The 26886-nt window shown below is 48.1% G+C and overlaps 1 protein-coding gene across 5 annotated transcripts in view; it reads right to left on the bottom strand.

Moving 5' to 3' along the window:
• Positions 1-26886, bottom strand: part of RALGAPA2 (Ral GTPase activating protein catalytic subunit alpha 2) — a 1781019-nt gene that overhangs the window by 917941 nt on the left and 836192 nt on the right. For all 5 annotated transcript variants that reach the window (XM_086927515.1, XM_086927511.1, XM_086927512.1 and 2 more), the window contains one exon: positions 25618-25773. In XM_086927515.1, coding sequence (XP_086783641.1) covers positions 25618-25773 — 156 coding nt within the window. The remainder of the gene's footprint in view (positions 1-25617; positions 25774-26886) is intronic.

Genomic DNA, 26886 nt, shown 5'->3' with positions numbered 1-26886 from the left:
TCCAGACACACAGAGCCCTCCAGACACACAGAGCCCTCCAAACATACAGAGCCCTCAAGACACACAGAGCCCTCCAGACACACAGAGCCCTCCAGACACACAGAGCCCTCCAGACACACAGAGCCCTCCAGACACACAGAGCCCTCCAAACATACAGAGCCCTCCAGACACACAGAGCCCTCCAGACACACAGAGCCCTCCAGACAAACAGAGCCCTCCAGACACACAGAGCCCTCCAGATACACAGAGCCCTCCAGACACACATACCCCTCCAGACACACAGAGCCCTCCAGGCACACAACTAGAGGTCCATGAAACTCTGGACACAATTCACCAAAGAGCAGATGGTTTCACTCCTCACTTTTTCTACCATATCGGTTTACTCATGTCCGAACAATGAGTAAGCAGGAGGTTACCTCCCTATGCAGACTGTCTCACTTATTTGGATTAGCCACTACAATCCTGCACCCTAGGGTGCCAGAGGAAGAGGTTTCCTGCCTCACAGATCCGGGAGGAAGGGGTGCCCCGGCAGTGGTGCCCCAGCAGAGGTGCCCCAGCAGAGGTGGCCTGGCAGCGGTGCCCCGAGAGGGGTGCATTCATGGGTGCTAGACCATCCCAGGGAGAACTACAGCTCCCTTCCAAGAGGTTAGGACTGCAGCTGTGCTTTCGTAGAGCTGCAGACACTTTAAACATGCCTATTGCAAAGTGGAATACTTCTAAAACAATTTCATTGATTTCAGGCTGAAAATGAAGGATTATGAGTAAAATAAAGTGACGCAAAAATGCCGCTAAATATCCATATTTGTGCCTCTAAATTTCCATATTTGTGCCGCTAAATTTGCCAATCCATGCCACAATATCCCGGGGGGTCTGTTTAATGTGGTCAAGGTAGAAGGACAGCGCACATTTTAGGTCCAGACGGTGGAGTCTCTCCTCCTCTTTAGAAGGGTGCGGGGGCGGAAAGAAGGTGGGCAATGTGATGGCGTGACCTATGTGGAAAGAAGTAACCACTTTGGGCACAAAAGAGAGCCTAGTGCGAAGGACTACCTTGTCCAGATGAACTGTCAGAAAAGGAGGCTTAGAGGAAAGAGCCTGAAACTTACTTACCCTGTGAGCAGATGTGATGGCAAGCAGGAAAGCGGTCTTCAAGGTAAGAAAATGTAGGGGATAATTATGTAGTGTCTCGAAGGTAGCACACATAAAGGAAGTGAGAACAAGATTCAAGTCCCCCTGGGGCATTACGAAAGGAGAAAGAGGAAAGAGATGAGTATTGCCCTTTAGAAATCTATTTACAATCAGAGACTTGAAAAGAGAAGGCTGATGAGGAAGGGGCACAAAGGCCGAGATGACCGAAAGGTAGCCTTTAGTGTCCAGAGCAGAGCCCTACTGGGCCAAAGATAGAATGAAGAGGAGAATCTCTGAAAGAGGGGCAAAAATGGGATCCACAGACTTTGCTGTGCACCATGCCATAAATTGGTTCCATTTAGAGGCGTATACCGTTTTAGTAGAGGGACGCCTGAGTACCAAGATGACATTACAGACTTCGGGAGGAAGGTTGGAAGCTGTCAACTGTCGCTATTCAATCTCCATGCAAGGAGGTGAAGGTTGGACAGGTTTGGGTGGAGGACCGTTCCCTGCTGCTGCAACTGAAGATCCTCCCGAAGAGGCAGTCTGATCGGAGGATCGATGGCCATGCCCAAGAGCTCGGGGTACCTGTCTCTTTGTGCCACATCAGGCGCCACAAGAATGACTTGGGCCCAGTCGCGCTTGATCTTTTTCAGTACTCTGGCAGAAGTGGTACAGGGGGAAAGGCGTACAGAAGGCCGCAATTCCACTCGAAATGAAAAGCGCCGCCGAGCAATTGCTGCCTTGGCAACTCCAACACGCAGATGTGCTGACATTTCGTGTTCTCTTTGGTGGCGAACAGATCTAACCAAGGCCCTCCCCACTGCTGAAAGAGACCTTGCACCATCTCAGAGTGAAGACGCCATTCGTGATCAATCATGCACCGGCGTCTGAGTTTGTGCGCACTGGCATTCAGGGATCCTTCCAGATGTTGAATTTCCAGAGATATGGCCTGAAATTCCAGCCAGTTTATTGCAGTACAACATGGCGTTGGTGTTGTCCGTGAATACTTGCACTACTCTTCCTTTGACAGAAGGAAGGAGTACCTTTAGTGCAAGACAGATCGCCCGGAGCTCTAAAAGGTTGATATGGAGACCAGACTCCACTAGAGACCAGGGACCCCTTATCTCTGCCTCTTCCAGGTGGCTGCCCTATCCCAGGAGTGACGCATCCGTCACTACTGCGAACTCCAGCTGAGGAAGGGAAAGGGATCTGCTGCTGACCCAATCCTGGTTCATAAGCCACCACTGCAATTCGCCTGCAGTCCCCTCCGCGATCCAAACAACATGGGAAAGATTCCCCTCATGCTGCTCCCACTGGAACTTCAGGTCCCACTGCACAGCCCACATATGCCACCTGGCATGATCCACCAGCAGGATGCAGGAGGCCATGACGTCCAGCAGCCTCAGGGTCATTCCCATCAAAATCCGGGATAGAGGCTGAAACATCTGTATCCTAGCCCGAATATCCCAGACTCGCTGCTCGGGAGGATAAGCCTGAAACTGCGCTGCATCCAGACCTGATCTGATGAAAAGGAGCTACTGAGAGGGAGTCAGTTGTGACTTTGGCAGGTTGATAGTGAACCCCAGGAAGTGCAGGAGGTCCGCCGTAGTCTAAAGGTGGAAGATGACTTCTTGGGGCGAGCCCGCCTTCAACAACCAGTCATCTAGATAGGTGAAGACCTGAACCCCTGAACTGCTCAGATGAGCTGCGACCACCAACATCACTTCCGTAAACCCCCGAGGGACGCTGTTAAGGCCAAAGGGGAGCACATTAAACTGAAAATGCTCATGGACTACTGTGAACCGTAGGTAATGCCTGTGGGCAGGCAGGACTGAGATATGTCAGAAGGAGTCCTGCAAGTCCAACGCTACCATCCAGTCTCCGGGGTAGAGGGCAGACAGGACCTGAGCAGACCTGAGCATCTTGAACTTCTGCTTCCGGAGGAATCATTTGAGGGCCCTGAGGTCTAACAGAACCCAGGCCTTTGTCCTTCTTGGGTACCAGAAAGTAGTGAGAGTAGAACCACAACGGACTTCTGGCACAGGGACCCTGTTGATAGCTCCATTGGCTACGAGAGCTGCAACTTCCTGGTGGATTAGGGTCAAGTTATCCTTCAACATGCAATGGAAGGATGGTGGCATGGAGGGAGGGGTAGTCTTGAAGGGGAGGGAATAGCCCTTTTGGACTATCTGCAAAATCCACCTGTCCGACGTGATGTTTTGCCAGTGGGGAAGGTGATGGCGGATCATTCTGCCCACTGGCAACTGATGGCCCTGGACGGTCGGACTAGGAGGGCTTGGAGGTTGCTGCAGGAGGGTTAAATGTGAACTGGCCCACCTGCTGGCCCCCAGACTCACGTCGCTGGGTCCCACGTCCGCAGCTACGCAGAGGCTGGGTAGCTTGCACAGCCCTGTGGCCAGACTGGGTGGAAAGTAGTGAGGCACCCCTTCTGTAGCTAGGAAAGGCAGACTGCATGGGGAGAGAGGTTGATGTGAGGCCCAAGGATCCGGCTGTAGCCCTAGAATCCTTGAAGCGCTCAGGCGCGGAGTCTGCCTTGTCGCCGAACAGACAGTCATCAAAGGGCATGTCCAAAAGGGTGGTTTGGACATCCCCAGAGAAACCAGACGTCCTCAACTAGGGGTAGCGCTGATGAAAAGTAGCGAGACTCCCAAGACTTTCGATGCCGCTTGGTGCAAACCACCTCTAATTCACTTTAAGATTAGCAATCAAAATAACAAGGCAGTCGCTGGAACTGGAAGGCGAAGAACAGGTTTATTACTCCAGAGAAGAGCACATCACTTCAGACACCGGGGCTATCGTCAGGAGGTGCTCTGACTGCATCTCTGTGGTTCGGCCTTATATACACAGGTTCATCACTTTATTACATGGTCAAACATTCTTGTCATCAGTTTATTGCATGTTCAAACATCCTTGGAATCCCAGCCTCAAGCTAGTTCCCACACAAACCTAGTAGTATTCGTCCCCCACCCAGATCTAACAGATGATCACTATCTCGCAGCTGGACATTCCGACAGGATCTAAAACATGTGGGATCGGTCAGATCTAAGGGGTCGTGTCACTGATTAAATCCGGCCCCTTTGTTGGTGGAACAAGCTCTGCCGTTTCTGGGTAATAAACTATGTCCACAGGGGTCGGTTAGTGCCTGGGACCGGATTGAGTAGCCAGGTGCAGTGGAGGAGATTATCAAAGGGGCCTTCCCGTGCGTAGAGGATTAAAGGACAAGTGAGTTTGGCACGGGAAGTGACTCCGGGGCATTGTCATGCTGACAAGGTTTTAGGACCCCAGTATGTGTGTTCAGGCTTAGTCAGAGCGAGGGGGGATGATAGCGAGGTCAGGGTGACCAGCAGTGTACGAAATGGCCGCGGGATCTAAAATGATTGCCACTTACGAGCACGCAGAGGCCTTCGCTAAGCAAGATGGTGCCGGTAATATTCATGTTTATCGTTTTACATTTTACAGTCGCCCCTTTGAACATATCCTAGCCAGCTTGTCAGTTCACTTCAATGCCCATAATGTCTTGTATCTCTCTGTCATACATTACTTTCATTATTTCGAATAGAGTGTCCACAGTCTAGGGGGCAAAGAGTTCAGACAAAGAGAACACAAGGGCGGTATACAGTGTATCCCCAAACAGCAGCCACATATTGTAAAGATTGGAACCAAGAGGATCATCATTATTTTCCAACCCTATTATTTCAAAATGCCCCAAAACCAGCTTCCAAGTCTCTGTTTCCTAATGGATTTCTGCTGCCAGTCTGTAGAGGTGTTCAATTGCCTTGTAAACAGAAGGTGAGTTGTCAGGGACATAATTACAACAACTGGCTCCGATGATGCGGCATGCTCCTCCACGATCCGCTAGTACCACATCTAGAACAATGCGGTTCCGTAAAGCCACCAGGTGGACCGTCGGAAGCTCAGCAGTGTTGTTGGTGAGGATGCCAGCAGTGACGTTCAAGGCTGTTTCAACTGCTTGAGTTAGTTGCCGGATGGCTCGGCTGTTTGCCATCGGACCCCATAGTGGGATGAGTCCTTTTGCTACATTGAGGAACTGTGATGCGGCAGAGTCTGCTTGTTCTGTGTCTTTGGAGCACCTTTCTCTGTTATGGTCTGCAGGTGCTGTATAGGTTGGAGGCAGAACAAAGGCGATGTAGCATGTGCCCCCCCAGCCTTTTGGGAGCCAGGTGTAGGCTTTGGTACCACAGATGAAGTACATGTTGGGTGATGTAACAGACGTGGTGGGGTCGGCAGTGCTCGGAGTCCTCGTGATTTGACAAGTGCTGTGACCCACTATCTTAGTCCCGTGGCCTTCGATGCAGACAAGGCCGGAGACGTTCACCACAGACAGGGCCACTGTCAGAGTTGCAGCAGGTCTTTTCTTTAGGTGGGAAAAGGTAGGTCTGGCTGGGTTGTTGAACACTTGCATTTCCACTCATTCTTTGGCGGGGATGTTCATTGGGAAAGTTGCATTTGAAGTGAGAGGGCAAAAAGGAGCAGTCGTTCTTCCTGTTTTGTTCAGCCAGAACTCGTTGTAGAATCGCTTAATTGTCCCATCGGATGTGGCATTGTCTTTGTAGCTCTCTTGGAGGAGCATTAACCAGGCGAGGGAAGATCCATGAACAGAAAAGGGTGAAGGGATGAAAGGAATGGAATGTTCAGTGGCATGAGGTAGCAACCCACAGATCCAACAGTTTGTGACATTTTCGGCAAGACTGTGTTGGTGCAATAACTGTACGAAAGAATTATTCCAGAATTCTTTGCGTCGTTCTCAGAGGCGTGGTGACATTGCTACCAGATAGTGTTCTTTCTTGGTGGTGGGTTGCATGGTGGGCGACATTGTCCTGTAAGCGGGAGCATTCTCTTCAACGATCCAGACTGTGGTCATTAGCAAGAGGCAGGTGAGACATGCTGCCACGAGTGCTATTGTCTTTGTGCTGTGTAACTTGGCAATTTTGGAGTCTTTGCAGTGGTTTTTTTGTTGTCCGGGTTTTTCCATCATCTTCAAGAGGCTCGACGACTGGCAGGACCAAATACTTTCGTCTAGCGTTTCTCCTAGTAGCATTTGTAGTGTTAGCTACCAATCTGAGACTTATCACTCAGTTAGTGGCCTGCTTGTCGGAGCACTCTCCTTTCTTCGATCTCAAGTTGTACCCTTTCTTGGATGGTACCGTGGGGTCGGGAAACTCTGCCAGTTCAAGTGTCTCTGTCTGTGGGTAGCAATTCAGGGTTGGTTGATTTTTCGTCAGGAGCTCTTCTTGGATGTTCACTTCTTCGCAGGTTGTGAGTGTCTGGGAGATCTTCTTACAGTAGTGTGCATGAAGCCAGTTTCTTTTTTCTTCCACTCGAAGGGCAGTTCGGGTGGTGATCAAGACTTTCCAGGGGCCCGTCAACCTGGGTTCCAGACTCTTCGTCCTCTGAAAATTTCGCGTCAGCACGAAGTCCCCAGGCTTGAAATCATGTCCTGGGCCCCTGGATACGTCTGGTATGGCTTGCTGCACCTGTTGGTGGATAAGTGTTAGTTCGTTCGTCAATTTGTACAAATAGTCGGACATTAGTATGTCCGGGACATCATTAATGGAAGTTGGTTTTGGTGCCGGCCAAATGCTCATAGACCTGCCGAAGACTACTTCATAGGGGGTCAATCGGTGTTTGGTTGGGGTGGAGCGCATTGATAGCAATGCCAGTCGGAGGGCGTCGGGCCATTTCAACCCAGTCGTGGCGACTATTTTTGATAGTTTCAATTTTAGTGTGGCGTTGTGTCTCTCTACCAGGCCCGCTGATTGGGGGTGGAATACGGCATGGAACTTTTGCTTTACCCCAACCCTTTCATTATGTTCTGTATTACTTATGCTACGAAGTGGGGGGCCATTGTCGCTCCATAAAATTCTACAAAGGCCATATTGGGGGAAGAACTCCTTCAGTAATACCTTCGCAGTAGCTAAGGCGATGTTGTCACGGGTGGGGAAGGCCTCCACCCATTTGTTAAAGGCGCACACGATCACTAGAACGTATTTGAGACCATGGCACCTCTCCAGCTGGATGTAATCCATCTGGAGGACTTCGAAGGGGTGATCAGAGACTTCACACCCTCCCCGTGGTACTACGGTCCCTTTCCCGGGGATGTGTTGCAAGCATACTATGCATTGCTGTACTAGGCGCTTTGCTGATTCTGTTATCTTGCTATTATACCATACTCTGGTGATCAGTTGGGTCATGGGGAAGATCTTATGTGCGCTGTTAAAAGTGCCATGGTCAATATGGGGATCAGATAGGTATTAGGTAGCAGCCTTTTGTTTCTGTCTTTTAGTCCCACCCGAGCCCATTCAGTCAGTTCGTCTTGGGTGCATGTCGTTTGTATGTCCCTTACAGTGGTTCTAGAGTCAGTTCATTGTTCAGCGTGTGACCTGGTCACGTACATTCGCGTCGTGGTTCTGTCCTTGGCTGTGGCTCGGGCAGTAATGTCGGCTAGTGCATTTCCCTGTCCAATGAGATCTGTCACTTTCTTATGTGCTTGGCATTTAATTACTGCTAGCTGCTTGGGGTGAAGGACTGCTTCTGTCAATGCGGAGACTAGATCTGCATGTAGGATGGGTGTGCCGTGTGAAGTCAGGAACCCTCTTTCTCTCCACAGGAGCCCAAAATGGTGAACCACCCCGAAGGCGTACTGGCTATCTGTGTATATGTTTACTGTCGTACCAGCTGCCAAAATACAATCTCGTGTGAGGGCAATGAGCTCAGCTGCTTGGGCGGATCGTTGGGCAATGCGGGCTGTTTCTAGGACGGTTCGGGCTGTGGTGACGGCATAGGTGAGGTGGTGCCATCAGGGAGTTTGATGCACGAGCCGTCTACCCATAGTTCCCCAACTGATTCTGAAAAGGCAGTGTCTCTGAGATCCACTCTACTCTTTGTTTGTTCGTCAGTGAGGGTTACACAATCGTGCAGTGGAGTCACACCAGGGTCATTCTCGGGTAGGGGTAGCAAAGTGGCTGAATTGAGAGCGGTCCATCGCTTCAGAGTGATGTGTGGTGCTAGCAGGGTCAACTCGTATCCTGTCAGTTGTGCGCTAATTAAGTGTTGGGTTTTGGTCTGGTTCAGTAGAGTGTCGACTGCATGGGGTACTAACACAGTGATTGGATTGGAGAGCACTATTCCTTCGCTCTTGCGTATGGATACTGCTGCAGCTGCCACAGCGCGCAAGCACGCTGGCAACGCTCTAGCTACTGGGTCGAGGGTGGCAGAGAAATATGCACAAGGGCGATGTTTGTGACCAATTGATTGTGCTAAAACGGACAATGCACATCCCTCCCTTTCATGTGTGTAGAGGAAGAATGGTTTGGAGTAGTCTGGGGTTCCTAGAACAGGCGCTGAACAAAGGGCATCTCACAATTCTTTGAATGCTGAGGGGGTGTCTTTGGCTAGGGGCGAGAGAAGGGATTTGACAATGAGGCTAAAGTTTGGCAACCACTGTCGGCAGAATGAGGTGAGGCCTATCAAAGAGCAGACTTGCTTCTGATTCTTGGGAACGGGAGTGTCTAGAATTGCCTGGATCCTGTAGGGTGTGAGTTTCCTTCTTTCGATAAGACGTGACCTAAATATGTTATCTGTGGTTTGCAGAACTGCAATTTCTTTCGAGAAACTTTGTGGCCGTTTTCTGCAAGGAAGTGTAGGAGTTGGATGGTGGCTGTGACAGCTAGTGGAGTGGTGTCTGCTGCTAGAAGGATATCGTCTACATGCTGTATCAATACCACCCCATCTGGTAACTGTACGGCATCTAACTGTCTTTTGAGCGCCTGGCTATTGATGCTCGGGCTCTCGGTGTACCCCTGGGGTGCTCGCACTGGCGTAGCTGGGGGGGCGGTTCACCCCAGGCTGCACTATTTTGGAGGTGGCGCTTCCACAGGCGGCAATTAAACTTGTGGCAGGTGAGACCGGCAAATGTTGGCAGCGCTGGCGCTGCTCGGCGGTAAATTGAAATAAATGACCCCGCGACCCAAACCACGGACCCGACGGCCGCTGAAGAACAGCACTGTGCAGCTGAGCTGTTGAATGTTCCTGCTGCTGAGCCTAAGTGAAAGTGAGTGAGTCTTGGGCGGGCGGCTGGCGCAGGTTTCTTTGCAAGTATCAATAGTGACTTTCATGCGCTCTCCTTGAGAGGCTACAGACATCACATGCGTAGACTGTTACACGTGTTTAAATGTGAGTGGTGTACCTGTATACTTGCATAAATATGGTACAAACATTAATGTTTAGGCTAGAATATGTTGTTTCTCCACATGAAAAATATGTTTCGTTGTGAAGTAACACTTCCTGTACAATCAGGGTGGTAAGGCACCCTGAATTTACCAAGAGGGCCCTGGATTTTGGTTGCGTGCCCTGAGACTCAGATTTAAATAAACCGCCTCTTCTTGCGCGCTCGCCATTGGCTCCGCCATTTGCCCGTCAACGATGCTCCTCCTTAAAAGGTGGTGGTGTTGTAAGAGCGTGACCGATCCTGGGTGCGGAAGTGGGTAGTGCAGGGTCATGGAGCGTCGCTGTCTGCTCTCACTGCTTGCCCTGTGTCTCTGCCAGGGAGGTAAGTGTGCGGTGGCATTGTCCAGCGCACACTGCTTATACAATTTATTTATTTTATTTAATGAGTTTTTATATAGCGCGAACTTTACCGGAAGGTGTCAGAGCGCTTCACAATAGGAACAGAACTGATACAGGAGGAGAACATTAAAAGTGAACAAATTACAAACGCAAACGTTAAGTTACATGAGGCAAAAATGACAATTGTGAGCAAACAAAATACAAGAGGTAGCAAACGGTGCATTCCAGGAGGAAAAAGTGCCATGCGTGCAGGTTACAAAAGCGTACAAAGTACAAGTAGAGACCTCTAGGTGCTCAGCGCGGGAATGGTGTGTGTGTATGCATGGGTCTGGTATTCATGGCTCTGGACTGCAGCACCGGAGTCTGAGCCTTTCTGCAACATTGCGAAGCGGAAGGCAGGTGGGGTGGAAATATTACAACCATTCTATCTGTAGCCTCTCTGCTGTGACCGCAAAATCGTGCTGTTTTTATTGTGTATAGAGGGCGGTCCCTAACAGCGAGAGGAGGTTTAATAATTATATGGCTCGAAGAGAAGGAGAGTTCACGCGTCAACAGCTAAGCTATTGCTGATTTAGTTGAGCTGGGAGAGGTCCATGGATGCTTGTGTTCAGGACCAGTCCCTGCTCATCCAGGTACTGACCAGTGAATACATTAGGGACCCCCTGCTACCATTTTTATTTCGCTAGTCAGCAAGGGCACCAAATCTTTCTCCGCCCACGCCCAGGGCGCTATCTAAGCAATCCACCCTATTATTGTGCCAGGTGCTCCATATGTGACAAACTCTAACTAAACCCCTAATTAATGAGGCAATGCTACACTGAGGACACACATGGAACAGCACTCATTTTTGTACATGTATTGGCTCACAAATCTCCATTTCTTTTCAGTAATAACTATCAAGACTTTTTTAGCTGAAAGTTATGCCACGTAGTCACCTTACCTGAAGCCTCTAGCTACACCTCATTGTTTATGCTGAATATGATGCAGTCACATCTGGGGTACCCTCACTCAGAAGAGACGCTCCCTGGAAATATGGGTCTATGCTTTATTAAGGTAGGGTTCTAGCTGGTCTCCAAATTGTTGGCTGCCGTCTAGAAGGGCACAGATGGGCTGAGGATGATGCAATGCTGCTATGAGGGCACAAGAGCAGAGGGGATTAGGCTGGAATACCTCCACCACATTTTAGTAGTAGCAGTACCTTGTAATTCTGGGTGAGGATTGAGTCACAGTTGTAATCCGCATAGGAACACACCTAGTATTTGGTGTCAGGTCATGACCTGTCATTTCCCATCTTGTGTATGATACTAACCCAGGCTTCTGAACATATTTACGCTATATGAGGGATGCATGGTGCATTCTGGGATATGAAGTCCTGCCTACTCCATATTAAATACAATGCAGTATATTCCGTTCTTTTTTACATGGGCATGGGCTTGTAGTCTTGTGAGGTATGTGTCCAAGGAAATCGCTGTTTAATTTAGCAGATTGTCTAGGGTGGGTATGTCGGGAGTGAAGATCGCATTCAGAGGGTTGTGGGACATATTGTTTAACTTCATCCTGTGCTGCCTGTGAGTTCTTACAGTCAGGTTCTACTTCTACATGAAGTACCGTGAACCGCATCATACCTCGCGGGCCAGCACGTGATGCACCTTTTCAAGACAGGTCACTTGAAAGCCCTTCAACTTGCCGCACTATTTTGGGGACGGGGCTGTCTAGCCCTAGGCCGTGTCATGTATGTGCATGTAACTTGCATGATCAAGGTAACTATTAGCGGCGATACTACGTGTCTCTCGGACCTCTTTCAGGTGCTCGCTGTCCTTTTTCCCCAGCACCCACCCAGGGGGGCGGCAATCTGAAGGATAGCCCCGGGCGCCACAAGCTCTAGCTACATATGAGCGGGATCTTAGGGTGAACCCGAAAAGATAGCGACTGTCTTGGTGAATGGGTATGGAGAAGAAGGCGTTTTTGAGACCGATAACGGTAAAAGTGGTAGCAGTGGACGGAATTAGGGTCAGGATGGTGGTGATGTCAGAAACTACTGGGTACTGTGGTACTACTATTTTGTTCATCTCCCGCAGGTCGATGATGAAGCGATAGGCTTTTCCATCTCCCTGTCTCTTTATGATCTGTAAAATAGGACTGTTACAAACATTGCTCACTACCTCTTCTACCACTCCTGCGTCTACCAGCGACTGTATGATTTCGGTCAATGCTTTCTCGCCCTCTGACGATATCTTGATCATAGAGAGCAAAGGGTGATGCTGGGTCAGTTTCTATCTCCATCCCTGTCTGTGCAATGTGGGGTCCCTCAAGGGTCGGCGCTTAGTCCCACCCTTTTTAACATTTATGTGACCGCCCTTGCCAGACTTATTAGATCTTTTGGGATGGAGGTAGTCTCCTATGCGGATGACACCCAGATCCTCGTCTCTCTCTCCCAGTCAGTTACGTCGACTGCCGCCAACTTTAGATCTTGTATGGAAGCAGTCGGCCAATGGATGATTCACAATTCATTGAAACTGAATGGGGAGAAGACTGAGGTGATGGCGTTTGGAGGAAAGGAAGAGATCTGGTCAGCTGAGTGGTGGCCGGATTCATTGGGTGCCTGTCCTGATCCTACTTCCTCAGCCAAAAACCTTGGGGTTATGATCGATCCTATCCTTAGTATGTGCCAACAGGTCAACAGGACTGTATCGACCTGTTTGGGTATCATCCATATACTAAGGAAAATCAGGCACTACCTCTATTTGCAGGCAAGAAAGCAACTTGCCGTTGCCCTCCTGGGCTCTCGTCTGGACTATTTCAACGCGCTGTATGCTGGACTGAATAAAAGTCAGCTACAGCGCTTGCAGGTGGTCCAGAACACAGCAGCCAGATTCGTTCTGGATCTACCCCGACGTGCCTCTGCCACCTCTGCCCGGAAGCAGCTTCATTGGCTTCCTGTTGAGGACCGTATTCTTTTTAAGACCATGTGTATGGTCTACAAGGCTTTAGCTAAAAATAGCCCTACTGGCATTGGATCTATTTTGTCCCATTACAATCCTGGCAGGAACCTTCGCTCCTCAAACAGACTTCTTCTCTCTGTTCCGCGTATCCGGAAAACCAGATGGGGGGGTAAAGCTTTTTCCAATCTGGCCACAAAGTGGTGGAATGCTCTCCCTCTTGAATTAAGGTCTCTCCCCACTTTACAATCTTTTAGATCTGCCCTGAAGACCCACCTCTTTGTACGCGCGTACCTGTAGTGGTGCTCTGCATTTTTGATCTTTTTTGATAGGCGCCTTGACACCTTCGGGTTTAGTTTGCGCGATACAAATTGCATAATAAATAAATAATAAATTGTACTGCGGTACTTTCGGTAAGGTTGCGTCTTGTCGTATTGTCACGCGTACTGGGTCAATCATCATTCGTCCTACGTCTGAATCAGCCCTAGCCCATAGATGAGAGGTTAAAGTGTCTAGTAGGGATGTGTCTGTCTCAGAAATGGGATACATGTGTTGGGATGGATTATCTCTTGGGTGTTGGTGATTGTCATAAGATGACCCGTACCCCGTCCGGCGAACATCTGATAGTTGCACGAAAATGCTTCAACAGATAGAGGCCCATAATGGCGTCTGGGGTGTTTGAGGAGAGAAGGAACGTCGTGTTGATAACATTGTTTTCAAGTTTCAAAGGGATCGGTCTGGACAAAAGGTTGGTAGAGGGCGTACCGTCAAATCCTATTGAGGTAATATGTGAGCCAGACAAGGGTGCCCTTGGAATCAGTCGTTTGGATAGAGCACTACGTGTTGCTCCTGTGTCTACCAAGAATGGCGACTCTGTGCCCAGGACCTTTGCGGTAACATAAGGACCCTGCTGGTCAACATAGAGCTCGACTGGATCCCTCCCTTGCCCTTGGCTGTCCTACGCAAAGTCGTATGTGTTGTCCAAATCGGAATGCTGATACTGATTCTGTCTGGGATGATCAAATGTGTTGGCTCTGCTTGGCCTCTCTTTGTTAGCTTCATTCGTGTACCCTCTCCCACGTCCTCTTCCTTTCTGTCCGCTTACTATTCCCCTCGCCCCTCTGCCCCTACCGATTCCTAGCAGAATCGGGCATTGGGATTTCCAGTGTCCGTACTCTTTACAAAACGCACTTTGATCCAGTCTTAAGTCTTGTCGTCCTGTCCATCACTACCCCCTTTTGTACCGCTTTTGGCCGCCACAAGTGTGACAGGGTATGCGCAGACGTGAGTCCCTTGCTCACTTTGCCACTGGATTCAAGCAAGCCGGGCTGAAGACGGCTGGAATGCCAGAAACCGGGCCTCGGAAGCTTGTTTCCGGTCCAGGGAAGTCACGGCTTGGCAGTTCGGGCTGGACTGTTCCCATGAGGCACAGGGTCAGACTGATCTACATATAGCCATGTCTGAACTGGGGTGGCAGAGTGGGCTAAAGAACGGTGATGGATTGAACCCAGATCTTTTGACTGGGTGCGAGTGTTTGATTGATTGATTCAGATGCTCCGTCCATCACCACCCCCTTTTGTACCATCCTGTATATGGGTTGTGCCCTAGGGGTATTCTGTTGGTATGCTCCCTTATATTGCTCCCTTCCTGTATTCACTCCTTGGAGCTGCGCTATCATTACCCTTTCTTTCAAGTCTTTCTTCTTCTTTTCTGTAGCTCTATCAATTTCATTTTTCTGGTGTTCATAGTACTGGGCCATCTGGAGGATGGCCGCTGTTTAGAGGCTGCCCAGCTGCTTTCGCTGGTCTGCAGTTTTTGTGATACTTCTGGTAACAGTCCCTTAACATAATTCTGGACAAACAAGTGGTGTAAGGTTGCGGTGGACATGCCTTGTCCGCTGTAATCGGAGAACACTGTTTCGAATCTGGAGAAATACTCCGAGACATCCTCTTGTGGTTTCTGGCGGCATGCGGTTACAACGGACCAGTCGATCCTTTTCTCCGGGATAATAGTCTTTACTTTCTGTACTATTTTGTCGGGGAGGTCTAGTATGGCTTTTACCGGTTTCTGTCCGGGGTTTCGCTGTTTATCGAACAGAGTTGTTCCCAGGTATGGCCGAGCAGTTCTGTGTGGTCTACTCTCCTAATTTGTTTCCATACATCCGCTGGCAGACATAGCCCACAGAATAAATCAATATCGGCGAGTGTCATAAGGATTGACCCTAGAGCGGTACCTAATTCTGTATAAAATGCAGTGGGATTCTTACGTAAATCCGGTAAAGATTTATGGAATATTAGAATGTCTTGTCTGTCCCATGGCTGATATACCCAATTATAGACCACCCTTCCTTTAGCATCCTGGTGGTTTATGTCGTCATTGTTCCCTTGTCCTCTAGGGGGGACGCAATAAGGGGCAGCTTCTTTTATTGGCATCATGGTATCCGGTTTTTCTATCGGGGGCCCTGTCATTGTAGATGTCTTTTCCTTAACTACCCGTCCTTGTTCTATGAGATGACGGAATACCTCTAGTGTGTACAAGAAGAGTTCTGCTACATCACAGTCATTTTCATCTCCCGTACCTACCTTTCTATAAAGAGCCATTAGTTGCTTGGGCCCTACATCTTTGTACTTCTCCTCGTAAGCAGTGAGGTGTGTGATAACAGAGGCGAACAATGAAGTGTTGCTTGTGGTTTTCGGCATAGGAGTTGCATATGTCGGTTATATACTCTTCGGTCTCTTTCCTATCTACGAGCGTTTTACTATTTTATCGATACTTGCTCGTTCATCTTTACTTAATCGTGGGATCCTCTGCAACCCTTTCTCTTTTGATTCAGCTTCTACTAATGCGCCTTTTGATGAGGCACTAGGCACAAGAGACTCTGTTGGTGCTGAGGCTATGGGAGTCACGGCTTTGGTGCTACCTTCGACTACACTTTGGGATTCCTGACGTTGTACTACAGGATGAGTGGGGGCATAAGGAGGTGGCATGTAGATGATCGGAGGACCTAATAACAAATCATCATCTACTTTTTGTTTAGTTGGTAACTCAGGGTAAAGAGTTGAGGGCGTTCTAACAGGACATTGACCTGAAATCTTTGATTCGTTTTCTTTTTAATCAGTTTCTCTTTATTTCATGTCTTCTAACTTTTTACAAGCTTGGTGAGCTGCTTTTCGTATCTCCTTATTTAATCTAGCTTTGTTTCTTTTCTTTCGTTGAGTTGCTTCTTTCTGCCACCAACCATAGCTGTCAAGCATGACTGGCGCAGTTCTCTTTCTGCGAAGGGCTATTCCTAGTGTTTCTATTTTATCAGGGATAAAAGATCCCGTTAGTGGCCACTGATTTTCCAGATCTTTCCTAGTGTGTTTATGCCATTGTTCGCTATACTTTACAGTGGCTAATCCATGTCCTTATTAGGGGTGCCCTCCGGCGGTGCCGGATTACTGACCTCTAATAAACGGTCCGGCCAAAAACAATCAAACAATTTTGAGAAGACAGGCATGACGTAACAAAGGTCAATAAAAAATCTCAAATCAATTTAGGCAAAAAGCCTGCATTACGTATCCTTCGCTGTCTGCAAAGAAAGAGAGGATTCCTAATCTCGGTTTGTTTCCACGCAGGGAATGTCTCAACTAAGGGGAATACTAATATTCGGTCAAACTTACTCAACCAGTCAATCAATCAATAATAAGTAAGAATCGATTTTTCACGACCTTACCCGGACCGTTGTGGACAGTTTTTCTTGTCCCCTTCCAGCGCCCGTTTGTCCTCTCACTCCAACAATGCGGCGTTCCTGTAAGGTCCAGTCAGGACCGCAGGTCACTCGAGAGAGGTCCGTTCGGAACCGGTGAAGTTCAGTTGATCGGCAGCCAGACGAGGGTCTCTTTCAGGCAGGTGTACTCTGATCGTTTAGATGTTCACTCCGTCGTTAGGACCTCTCTACCAGACCCACGTATCGCTGATGGGCCCCGACGTTGGTGCGCCAATTGATGAAAAGCAGTGAGACTCCCAAGGCTTTTGATGCCACTTGGTGCAAGCCACCTCTTATTCACCTTAAGATTAGCGATCAAAATAACGAGGCAGGCGCCGGAACTGGAAGGCGAAGAACAGGTTTATTACTCCAGAGGAGAGCACATCACTTCAGACACCGGGGCTATCGTCAGGAGGTGCTCTAACTGCATCTCTGTGGTTCGGCCTTATTTACACAGGTTTGTCACTTTATTACATGGTCAAACATTCTTGGCATCAGTTTATTGCATGGTCAAACATCCTTGGAATCCCCGCTACAAGCTAGTTCCCACACAAACCTAGCAGCAATCGTCCCCCACCCAGATCTAACAGATTATCGCTATCTCGCAGCTGGACATTCTGACAGGATCTTAAACATGTGGGATCGGTCAGATCTAAGGGGTCGTGTCACTGATTACATCCGGCCCCTTTGTTGGTGGAACAAGCTCTGCAGTGTGTGGGTAATAAACTATGTCCACAGGGGTCAGTTAGTGCCTGGGACCGGATTGAGTAGCCAGATGCAGTGGAGGAGGTTATCAAAGGGGCCTGCCCGTGCGTGGAGGATGAAAGGACAAGTGTGTTTGGCGCGGGAAGTGACTCCGGGGCATTGCCATGTTGACAAGGTTTTACAACCCCAGTATGTGTGTTCAGGCTTAGTCAGAGCGCGGGGGGATGATAGCGAGGTCAGGGTGACACACAGGTGACCAGCAGTGTACGAAATGGCAGCGGTATGGTTGCCACTTACGCGCACGCAGAGGCCTTCGCTAAGCAAGATGGCGCCGGTAATGTTCATGTTTATCATTTTACAGCGCCTCAAGGCTACTGATGTGGAAACCGTTCTGCCTAGAGAGTCAGCTGTATCCAGCCCACATCGAATGGCAAACTCAGCTGCGTCTCGACCCTCTGCCACTATGCGGGTGTGAACAGCCCAGGCCTCCTCAGGGCACTGTGGCAGCACTTGCGCAACCGTATCCCACATCTTATGGGATAATGTCCCAAGAGGCATGGAGTGTTCACCGACCGCAGCGCTAAGCTGGCGGAAGAAAACATCTTCTTCCCACGGTGGTCCAGCTTCTTGGATTCCCTATCTCGGGGAGCAGTAGGGAAAGTGCCCTTAGAAGACGAGGCTTGGAATACCAAGCTCTCGGAGGTAGGGTGTTGGGAGAGGAAAAGTAGGTCGCCCGGGGCCGGACGGTGGTGTCAGGCAAGCATTCTTTCCACAGGAGCCCCTGTGCTGGGCTTGGACCAAGTGCCCAGAAGGATGTCCGTGAGGGCTTCATTAAAGGGCAGCAAGGGCTCCGGAGAGGCTGCTGCCGGTTAAAATACCTTTGTCAGGAGGTTAGTCCTGACTGCCACCATAGGAAGCTCAAGGCCCAAGGTCTCAGCCGTCCTACGCAACACTACTGCGTGAGAAGCTCAGTCCTCCATAGCCACTGTACGGGGGAGAGCATGCCAAGGTCTGGGGAGGTATTCAAACCACTTGCATCATCCAGTTCCTCTCGCCGGTCCGGCTCCTCAAGCTGGTCAGCTAAGGGGTCTCCAGACCCCTCCTAGTCCTCCTCACCGGCCTCTGGCTGCCACTCAGGTGATAGGGAACGCCAAGGATGAACTGCAGTACATAATTACCCTCCGGCGCCGGTACCGACGTTGAGCGGCGTCAGTCCTGCACCGGGTCCAAGTCGGGGGTGAGGGTGGGGTCAATGTTGGTTGGGGGCACAACTGGAGTCGGGACGTCATCACTGGTATCAGCGCTGGGAAAGGTTCCGTGAGGTCGACTAGCGCCGATCCGGACCCAGGCCTGGATCCTCGGTGCATCCTGCACTAATCCATACAACCCTATTGGTGATTTTAGTGGTCTTAGACAAACTAAGATCTCTCTAAGTGGTAGCTGTGGAAAGCAGCCTTCAGGCTTAGTCCTGGAGGAGTGCGTGTTTTACCAGTACTTAATCCTATGGAATAGGTTAAGTGAAAAAGAATCACACAGTGTAGTTCTAAAAATAGGTATTTTATTAGACACTCACTAAAACAATTGTGTTATCTCCTACCCGGAGATAGTAAAACAATACATACAATACTAGGGAAATAGAGCACATGAACAGCACAAATACACAGTGGTCTCCAAGGGGAGACCAAACCATCTACTAAAATAGTGGAATGCGAACCACGTCTCATGGTAAGACTGGACCCAGAAGATGTAGAAGTGATGGGGATCCAAGGAGCCATCTTAGGTAAGTATCCAGGAACCCCACGGAGGCCGTGTGCAGGGCGTGAACACGACCGTGTGATCAACACAATTCAATAAATAAGTTGGGGTTGCACTTTGACAGGAAAAGGATACTTCCCAGCGGACCCTAAAGAAACCACATGGAAGATGGGCGGCTGGAGAGTCACACCACCCATGAATACCCCAGGAACCAGGATACCTACACCAGGAAAGCCGGCTGCATAGGTGTCAAGTAACGTCAGAAACCACGTTAGACCACAATGGAGGACTTCAGGCAAGGTGCCACTGGAGAAGAAAACTAAGGAGTCCGGTGGAACCCAACAGTGTTTTCAAGTTGAGCAGTACTTGCAAGCAGAAGGGAAAAAGTCTATGCCACTCAGGACTGACCAGGGGGCATGGAGGACGAATGGCCATCGATGTCGGAAATGAAATGAAATGAAATGATTGAAGCTTATATAGCGCATGACTTACCCTGGGGCATCTCCGCGCTTGCTTAGGGAACCCGTCCTGGTATTCCCCTGTGAGATAACCCTGGCAGGGTATCCACAAGGTGAAAGCCAGGCATCCCACCGCGAGGGGCCGATGTGGAGATTAAGCAAGCTATTGCCCAGAGTCGCAGAGTGTGAATCCGTGAGTCGAGAAGGCACCAGAGCGAGAATTAACGAGTCCGTGGAATTTTTGAGCCCAAGACCCGCCGAGGCGGGGAATTGAACCCTGGTCCAGGGCCGAACTCAAGCTCCAGGTCTGCCGCCTCTAACCCCTGAGCCACACTTCTCCGGAGATGCAAGTGAAGCTGACGGTGCCCTTGAAGTTGCATCTGTATGGACCAGGCGACGCTGTGGAAGACCAGGAGCCGTTTAAGAGCTGTCCCACATCAGATATTGAGGGCCAGGGGTCAGTGTCCGGCAGAGGCACCAACACACCTTGTCAACTGCAACAGGCCTAGAAATCGAAGAAGGTGCAGTGTCGGGGCCAGCAATGTCCAAGTGACTCACAATGACTAGGTAAGTCAGAGCAGGCCCCAGCAAGCAGGGGAGCCCACTGGAATCAAAGAAGTCCCTTGAAAGAACCCGAAGATCTCTGGAGATGAGAGTTGCCCAGCCTTAGCAATGGCCAATAGATACAGTGCACAGGGGCTCGTTTCCACGGGTGCCGGCGAGGGATATTGGCCTCAGACTCTGTCTGAACACAGTGCAGGCCTCGAGGGAGTTGTAGAGCCGCCACCTGTGCTAATTAGCCTGTCAGAGTCTGTAGGCGTGCAGGATCAGCAAACCGGTCAGCTAGGTTGCGGGGCCTGCAGATGTAGGGGAGTGACTCCTTTACACCAAGGGAGATTCCTTTTGGTGTCTTGGATGTCCAAAGGCCCTGTAAGGAACCTGTATGGAGTACGGACATGGACGGTGCAGCAGACTTGCAGGACGATGAGACGTGGAGCAGTCAGAGTTTTCCCGGTTGCAGTCTTGGCTCCCAAAGTGAAGCTTGATGCGGTCAGTCCGACACGGTCAGTCAGAGCGTCCAGATAGTTGAAGTTGACGCATAGTTGAATCGGAATTGAATCCCGCAACGCATCTTAGGACCCACTCCTTAGGAAAGGGTTGGGATTAATTTAGGGGCCTGTGCCAGAGGAGGGGCTGGACAATGGGGAATACTCCCAGGTCCTTTGTCCAGCTTTGCGCCAGAGTGGGAGCCAATGGCTCCCTGAGCTGGTTTGAACTGGAGTATAAAAGGAGGGCACCAAATGTGCCCCTCAAGCAGTCTCAGTGGCGCTGGCAAGGGCCCCCACTCTGTCCCAATACATTAAATCCTGTCTGGGCAGAGGTATCACCTCCCTGTGACAGGCTAACTATTGTTCTGCCTTTCCCTGCTCGAGCTTGCCTCAGCAGCAGGAGGGCAGAAACATGTCTCTGGTTGGCAGCAACCCTAGCTTGCTGTCCAGTTCTGAAAGACTTTTCAGGAGCACTGAGAGCCTCCCGGAGGAGCTTGACAGTGCAAGGAATCATACTGTAAACGGTGTGGGGGTATGATTCCATCATGTATGATACCAACCATGACAAGGTTCGTTACAGCCAGTTTAGAGATGGTCCTCACATAATGACGGATGGCCACTCTATAAGTTGTAATGGATGTTGCACTTAGAACCCGGGAGAATGGACTCCGAAGGATGTAGGGGTGCCCTGCTCATGCAGAGGTACCCTCACACTTAGGACCCAGCACAGTGCCTTCAGGATTGGAAGGCCTGCCTTAGGGGTGACTTATCGGTTTTAAGTGTAGTGACCTTAGATGATAAACAACGTTAATGGCAAATGTTTCGTCCCGCATGGAATCACAATGCGATTCCGCATACCATTACTCCACAAGTCAGAACAACGACTTGTTTGGATTTAAAATCCAACACCTTCCCTAGTGTCCGCACAGACTGGAGTTGGAATAGTAAATTATACTATTCCAACATCCAGTGCCCCCTCCCTCCGCAAGTCGTTGTTCCGACTTGCGGAGTAATGGTATGCGGAATCACAACGCGGCCGTGATAACGACCACATTGTGATTCCATGCGGGAAGAAAGACTGCGGGAAAAAGAGGTATATTCACCTCAGATATAGGGAAACCTAATCTGTCATAAGTGGTGCTAGCACCAGCTCACACAGGCTACAATGGCCGACCTGTAGTCACAATTTGAGTGGTCTCTCAAGGGTGGCATATTACATGCTGCAGCCCATGGGAGACCCCTGGAAATGAAATGAAATGAAAAATTGCACTTATATAGCGCATAACTACCCGGGGGCCTCGCAGCGCTTTTGACTGATTACTGTGGCGAGCTCAGGGTGAATCAACACGCTTTTGCGAACAGATGGGTTTTCAAAGCCTTTCTGAAGGACATCCGGTTATTGTTCTCTTGAAGGGAACCTATGCCCTGGGTACCTTAGTACCATATACAAGGACTTCCAAGGGTACACCAGTAGCCAATCTGGAGGGTACCTAGGTACTCACCATGTCCAATTTAAGGAAGAAGCACAGAGACTGGGGTCCTTATTAGCAGTATTAAATAGAGGCAGTTGAACAGAAAAAAGTCCCTAAGCTGAATCAGACAAGTCCTAGGGCTGATCTCCAGAACCCACAAAGTACATACACATAAGTATATACTACAGTATATACAAGAGGTCGCGAATGCTAGACCGAAAGATGGAGTGGCTCAGGGGTTAGAGGCGGCAGAACCGGAATCTGAGATCGGTCCTGGACCAGGGTTCAATTCCCCGCCCCGGCGGGTCTTGGGCTAAAAATTCCACGGACTCGATAATTCTCGTCCCGGTGCCTCCTCGACTCACGGGTTCACACTCTGCGACTCTGGGCAATAGCTTGCTTAATCTCCACAACGGCCCCTCGCGGCGGGATGCCTGACTTTCACCCTGTGGACACCCTGTCGGGGCTTCTCACAGGGGAATACCAGGACGGGTTCCCTAGGCAAGCGCCAGGATGCCCTTTGTGGTGACAGGTTGCGCTATATAAGTATACCTACATTTACATTTAAAAAGGGGGTTGAGGGTGACTCTACTGAAAATGGTTCATAGTATTTGTATTAGAGACTGAAGCCACATCTTCTGTGATGCACCGGTAAATGCATCTAGGCAAACCAGCAGCCAACATGAGGGAGCATAAAAACCACAGAAGCGGCTTTTCGAAGGCCTGGGAGAGCAGCGCGCTTACATCTGGCCAGCACTTCACCAGGCACAAATACCTACGAGGAGTGTTTTCCCCCCCAGGGAACAAAAGCAAAAGCTGCCTAGTGATTGTGCTGCTGGAAGACAATGCTCTACCCAATTTGTTCGTGTTCCAGTGAGCAGTACTAATAGCCCTACAATCTGAAATAACGACACCGTCCCTCATTATGTCGGGAAATAAGAAAACAAAAAATGAAATGGCAGCACACCCCGCGAGCAGAGTCTCGGAGCACAAGAGGCGCATCGCACAATAGAGCAGGGGGCTGCTTTTGTACCTCTGGCTATGAATATCGGGCTATATATCATAAATCAGCCAGCTTTTTCAGAACAACATCTGCAGCTCTCCCTGGCCATTGTGAGATCGCAGCGCCTACATGCATTTTGAATTCACTCAGAAGGCAAATGCCTGGCCAGTGCATAAATATTGGGAAGCCGACATTTAAATATGCAGAATTTCTTGTAATCAAGCAATTGATGTATTCTTTTCGAAATGAACACATTTGGCACGCTCCAGAGCACTTGTTGCTACCGTCCTAATGCAAGGATGAAAAAAACACTAGCCGTTAACCTTTCAGTTCAGTGCTCTTCATCTGCAAGGCACTTTCTGCCGCTATCAACTTACACTTCCCTGCACCGTGAAAGGGATCTAGCTCATGCATGCTGAAATGTAATTACCATTTACTTAAGCTATGGCCATCTGTTACTCTGTACATTTTCGGGCTTCCTCTTGCAGGCTGCAGTCTGCCTTTTTCTTCCTAATGTGTAAGAGTAAACGGTGGCCCTGTTCTGGAAAAAAGCCCTTACTTTTAAGTTGCGAGAAATTAGCAAGCATAGTTTTGTTATCTACCCTCTTTCTGCTTTGAAAATAAGTCTTAAACGCATTTTTTGGCAAGAATATTTTAAACAAAGTTATTTTGCATAATTTACAGTTTAAAAGGCTGAAAAGTAACCATATGAATGTTGTATGATTGTTTTACAACCTTAGGTTAAATTTCGAATTATGCAGCAGCTCCGAAAAATGAATCCTTAAACTAACCACGCGAGGATAAAATCCAAGTCAAATGACTGAAGCATAAAGATGTTGATTTTTAAGGTTCATGTTGTATCAGCACATCTAGTCATGGCTGTTTGTTAGACTTCTGCACGTACCCCCTCGATACCAGAGAGAAAGCAATTTGCTAATTCAAGGCTTCAAACTAAAAATAGTGCAGTCTGGGAGTTGTAGTCTTTTTTTCATTTACAAGGAACTAACTGGACCAACACACTCCACAATCCTTTGTAAAAGGAAAGCAAGGACAAGAAGCCACATGGCCCATTAAAATCCGTCGCCCTTCTACCCCTATGATCTGGCCTTCATTATTATCTTACGAAGGATCCTTGAAGGTTATAAAATGTATACATACAGCCATAAAACGTATATATTACTTGCGAAGAGCCCAAAAAGTATATCAGTACAGTGTATTTTCTCCTGAAACAACAAGGCGTTTGAACCTTATTATCGAGCTCACTTTTACTATGCAACGGATAGGCCAACAATTGTGACGTATTAGAAAAATGATTAAGATCTACAAAGAACACTGCATTAATATCAATTCTATCTGTATAAAGACACATAGTTTATCTAGGACTTCGGTATCTGGACCATCAGCCAACTCCTTGAAAAAATGCCAACACATTCAACAGACCTCTCCCATGCAAATAAATATCCAACTGGGGCTTAGACATCTTTTAAGTGAGGCTTGATTTGCAAAAAGAACTGTGAGTGAAATAAACACGATTTGTTGCCATCAACATTTCTTGAAAATTAAGATAAAAGGAATAGGGAAAATAAAAAAAAACCTTGAACATATTACAGGTGTGAGATACAGCATTTGAGACATGAGAAATCTACACACAGAAAAGGGTAAGGTAACATAACAAAGGTGCTCATCCGAGTAGGAGCAACCAGTATTCGGAGACTCGTTGGCTCCCCGTGGTAGAAAAATACTGTTTTGATGTTATCAAATTGTAGTCAGAAAAGTGTAAACTTGTCTTTTGTCCTATTAATATCAACAGGAACAAAAATATGTAACATTTCTCGTGAAGTTAAAAAAAAAAAAAAAAAAGGTAGAGGATTGAGAATCTTACTTTTAAGGCTCTGTTCACATACACGTTGCACGTTTGGAAATAAAGCAAAAACAGGGCAAGCAAAGTGGGCAAAATTGTGGTTTTTCTACTTTCTTACAAAAGCATCACCCATCTCTTGCTGTAACTATATAGCATGAACAGAGACACGATTTCCGTGAAGCATGCAGTCATCCTGAACAGCACCCTAGCATGTCCCAACATCAGCAATTGCAGACTGCTCCAACAGAATTTAAGGCTATTAATGGATCCCAGTCAGATTGGTATATTATAAATCATATTTATCATTAGTAACCTGGAATGTTTGAGTAGCATCTTATTTTTCTAATTGAAGGCACCATTAAATTTGAAGGCAGTGTATTTTGTGGCACATTTGACATTTTTCAGATGCGTATGGCTCCTGTGGAAAAATATTCGGTAGATCTACATCCAGCACCTTCTACGAGGAACCCATGTTTATTTTTGAATTTTCATAGCTCACTACCTTATAATACTGATCCTGTAAGTTGTAGAAAACCTTGAAGCTTTGGATACCTTACTTAGTTCCGCTTCAAAACTGCCTGAAAAACAAAAGCCTGTTAATGAATGTATTTTGAAAATGAAGCGGTCCATTTGACCAATTATTCCAAAATATTCTTGGGCAGGAACCCCTATCGAGGATGCGGTTCTAAAGGAAGGCTGATGAAGCATGTTCCAGATTTGTTCACGGTTTCCAGTTCAGACTAACTACTGAGAACAGTTAGAGATAGTTTCACATTTGCTCAACGGTCTTATTTTCTGTTCACGAATCAAGATTCAATTTCCACACACGTTTTCTCATGATGATCTTTTACAGGAAACAATTCATAAAAGGGTAGAATGATGAACACCGTACCTGATCTTCGTCATTTAATCCACTGTGCATCACAAGGTAAAAATGCATAAGAAAATCTGTGTTTGGGAGTACATCTTGCCGCCGTGTCATCATTGCACAGATAAGTCTGTATGCATGTAGCTTGCCTTCTTTGTATTCCTGTGGCAACGTTGTTGCCTGATGAGGAAATTGGCAAAAATTAAACATGTCCGCTAAATTTCTCCATACTATGTGCACATTATAATCATTATTTATCTTAGTTTTAGACACCAACATACATAAATAAAAGACTATTGACAGTTTTATCTGAACACTTAAACAGATTTCTTGTCTCTCGCTTATTCGGTCTTGAACTGGTTCATACTGTGCTTCTGTATTTGTATTCAGAGGCAGAGGTATTGAAGAGGCAAGATAAAACAAGAATATATACATGCAGTAGGACATGCCCTTTTCAAATCTCTTCTCAAAACACAGACAATGGCAAATACATTTGTCTTGGGTTTTGGATAATTACATAGGTATGCCCACTATAAACCTGTCGCATATTTTAACTTGAAAATGTTATTCTCTTTTGCGTCTGCTTACATTTTAAAGTATTCCAAATGGCACTACCATACCATGGTTGACCAGAATATACCAGTGATTACTACTGTTGTTCCAGTATGTTATCAGTAATTACCTCAATTGTCCCGGTGCCAGCATATTGCCAGAGGTTACCAGGCTATGCCAGGGACAGTATGTTGGCAGGAATTACCACCATTATCCTTGGGCTAGCATGGTGCAAGGGGTTGTCACCATTGGTCCAGTTTTAGGCATGTTGACAGATGTTACCACCACAGTACCAGTTCTACAAAAGGGACTACAACACGGCCAATCTCTTTATGACTTAGCTAGATTCAGAGGGGAGACAGATCCTCAGGTGGCAGACCCAGAGGCAGACAGTGTGTGTTTGAGAGTCTTCATGGGGCCCTGCAATTAGTTTGGCTGTCACTCTACGGATCTTGAGATAAGCTGAGCTGCCTTCTTTAATATGCACACACTCTGAATGAGGCACTTGTCTTGGCTTCAGCTATGAGAGCAACATAAACAGTCTTGCGTATTTTCTTTAACCTACATTCACAAATGTATCTAGACTTGTTAACAACATCAATAGCACATTTCGCTTTGCTACACAACATCTGTACATCAACACTGGAGTCATCAACATCCACGTAGGAGGAAGTCATGACACCAATCTCCTCCCCCTCATCAACTCAAAAGTGATCTGTCCTGTTGCCAAATGTGGTGTTG

Source organism: Lissotriton vulgaris, chromosome 6, assembly GCF_964263255.1.
Source record: "Lissotriton vulgaris chromosome 6, aLisVul1.2, whole genome shotgun sequence".
Taxonomy (NCBI): domain Eukaryota; kingdom Metazoa; phylum Chordata; class Amphibia; order Caudata; family Salamandridae; genus Lissotriton; species Lissotriton vulgaris.
This window is presented reverse-complemented; position numbering and strand designations above follow the sequence as displayed.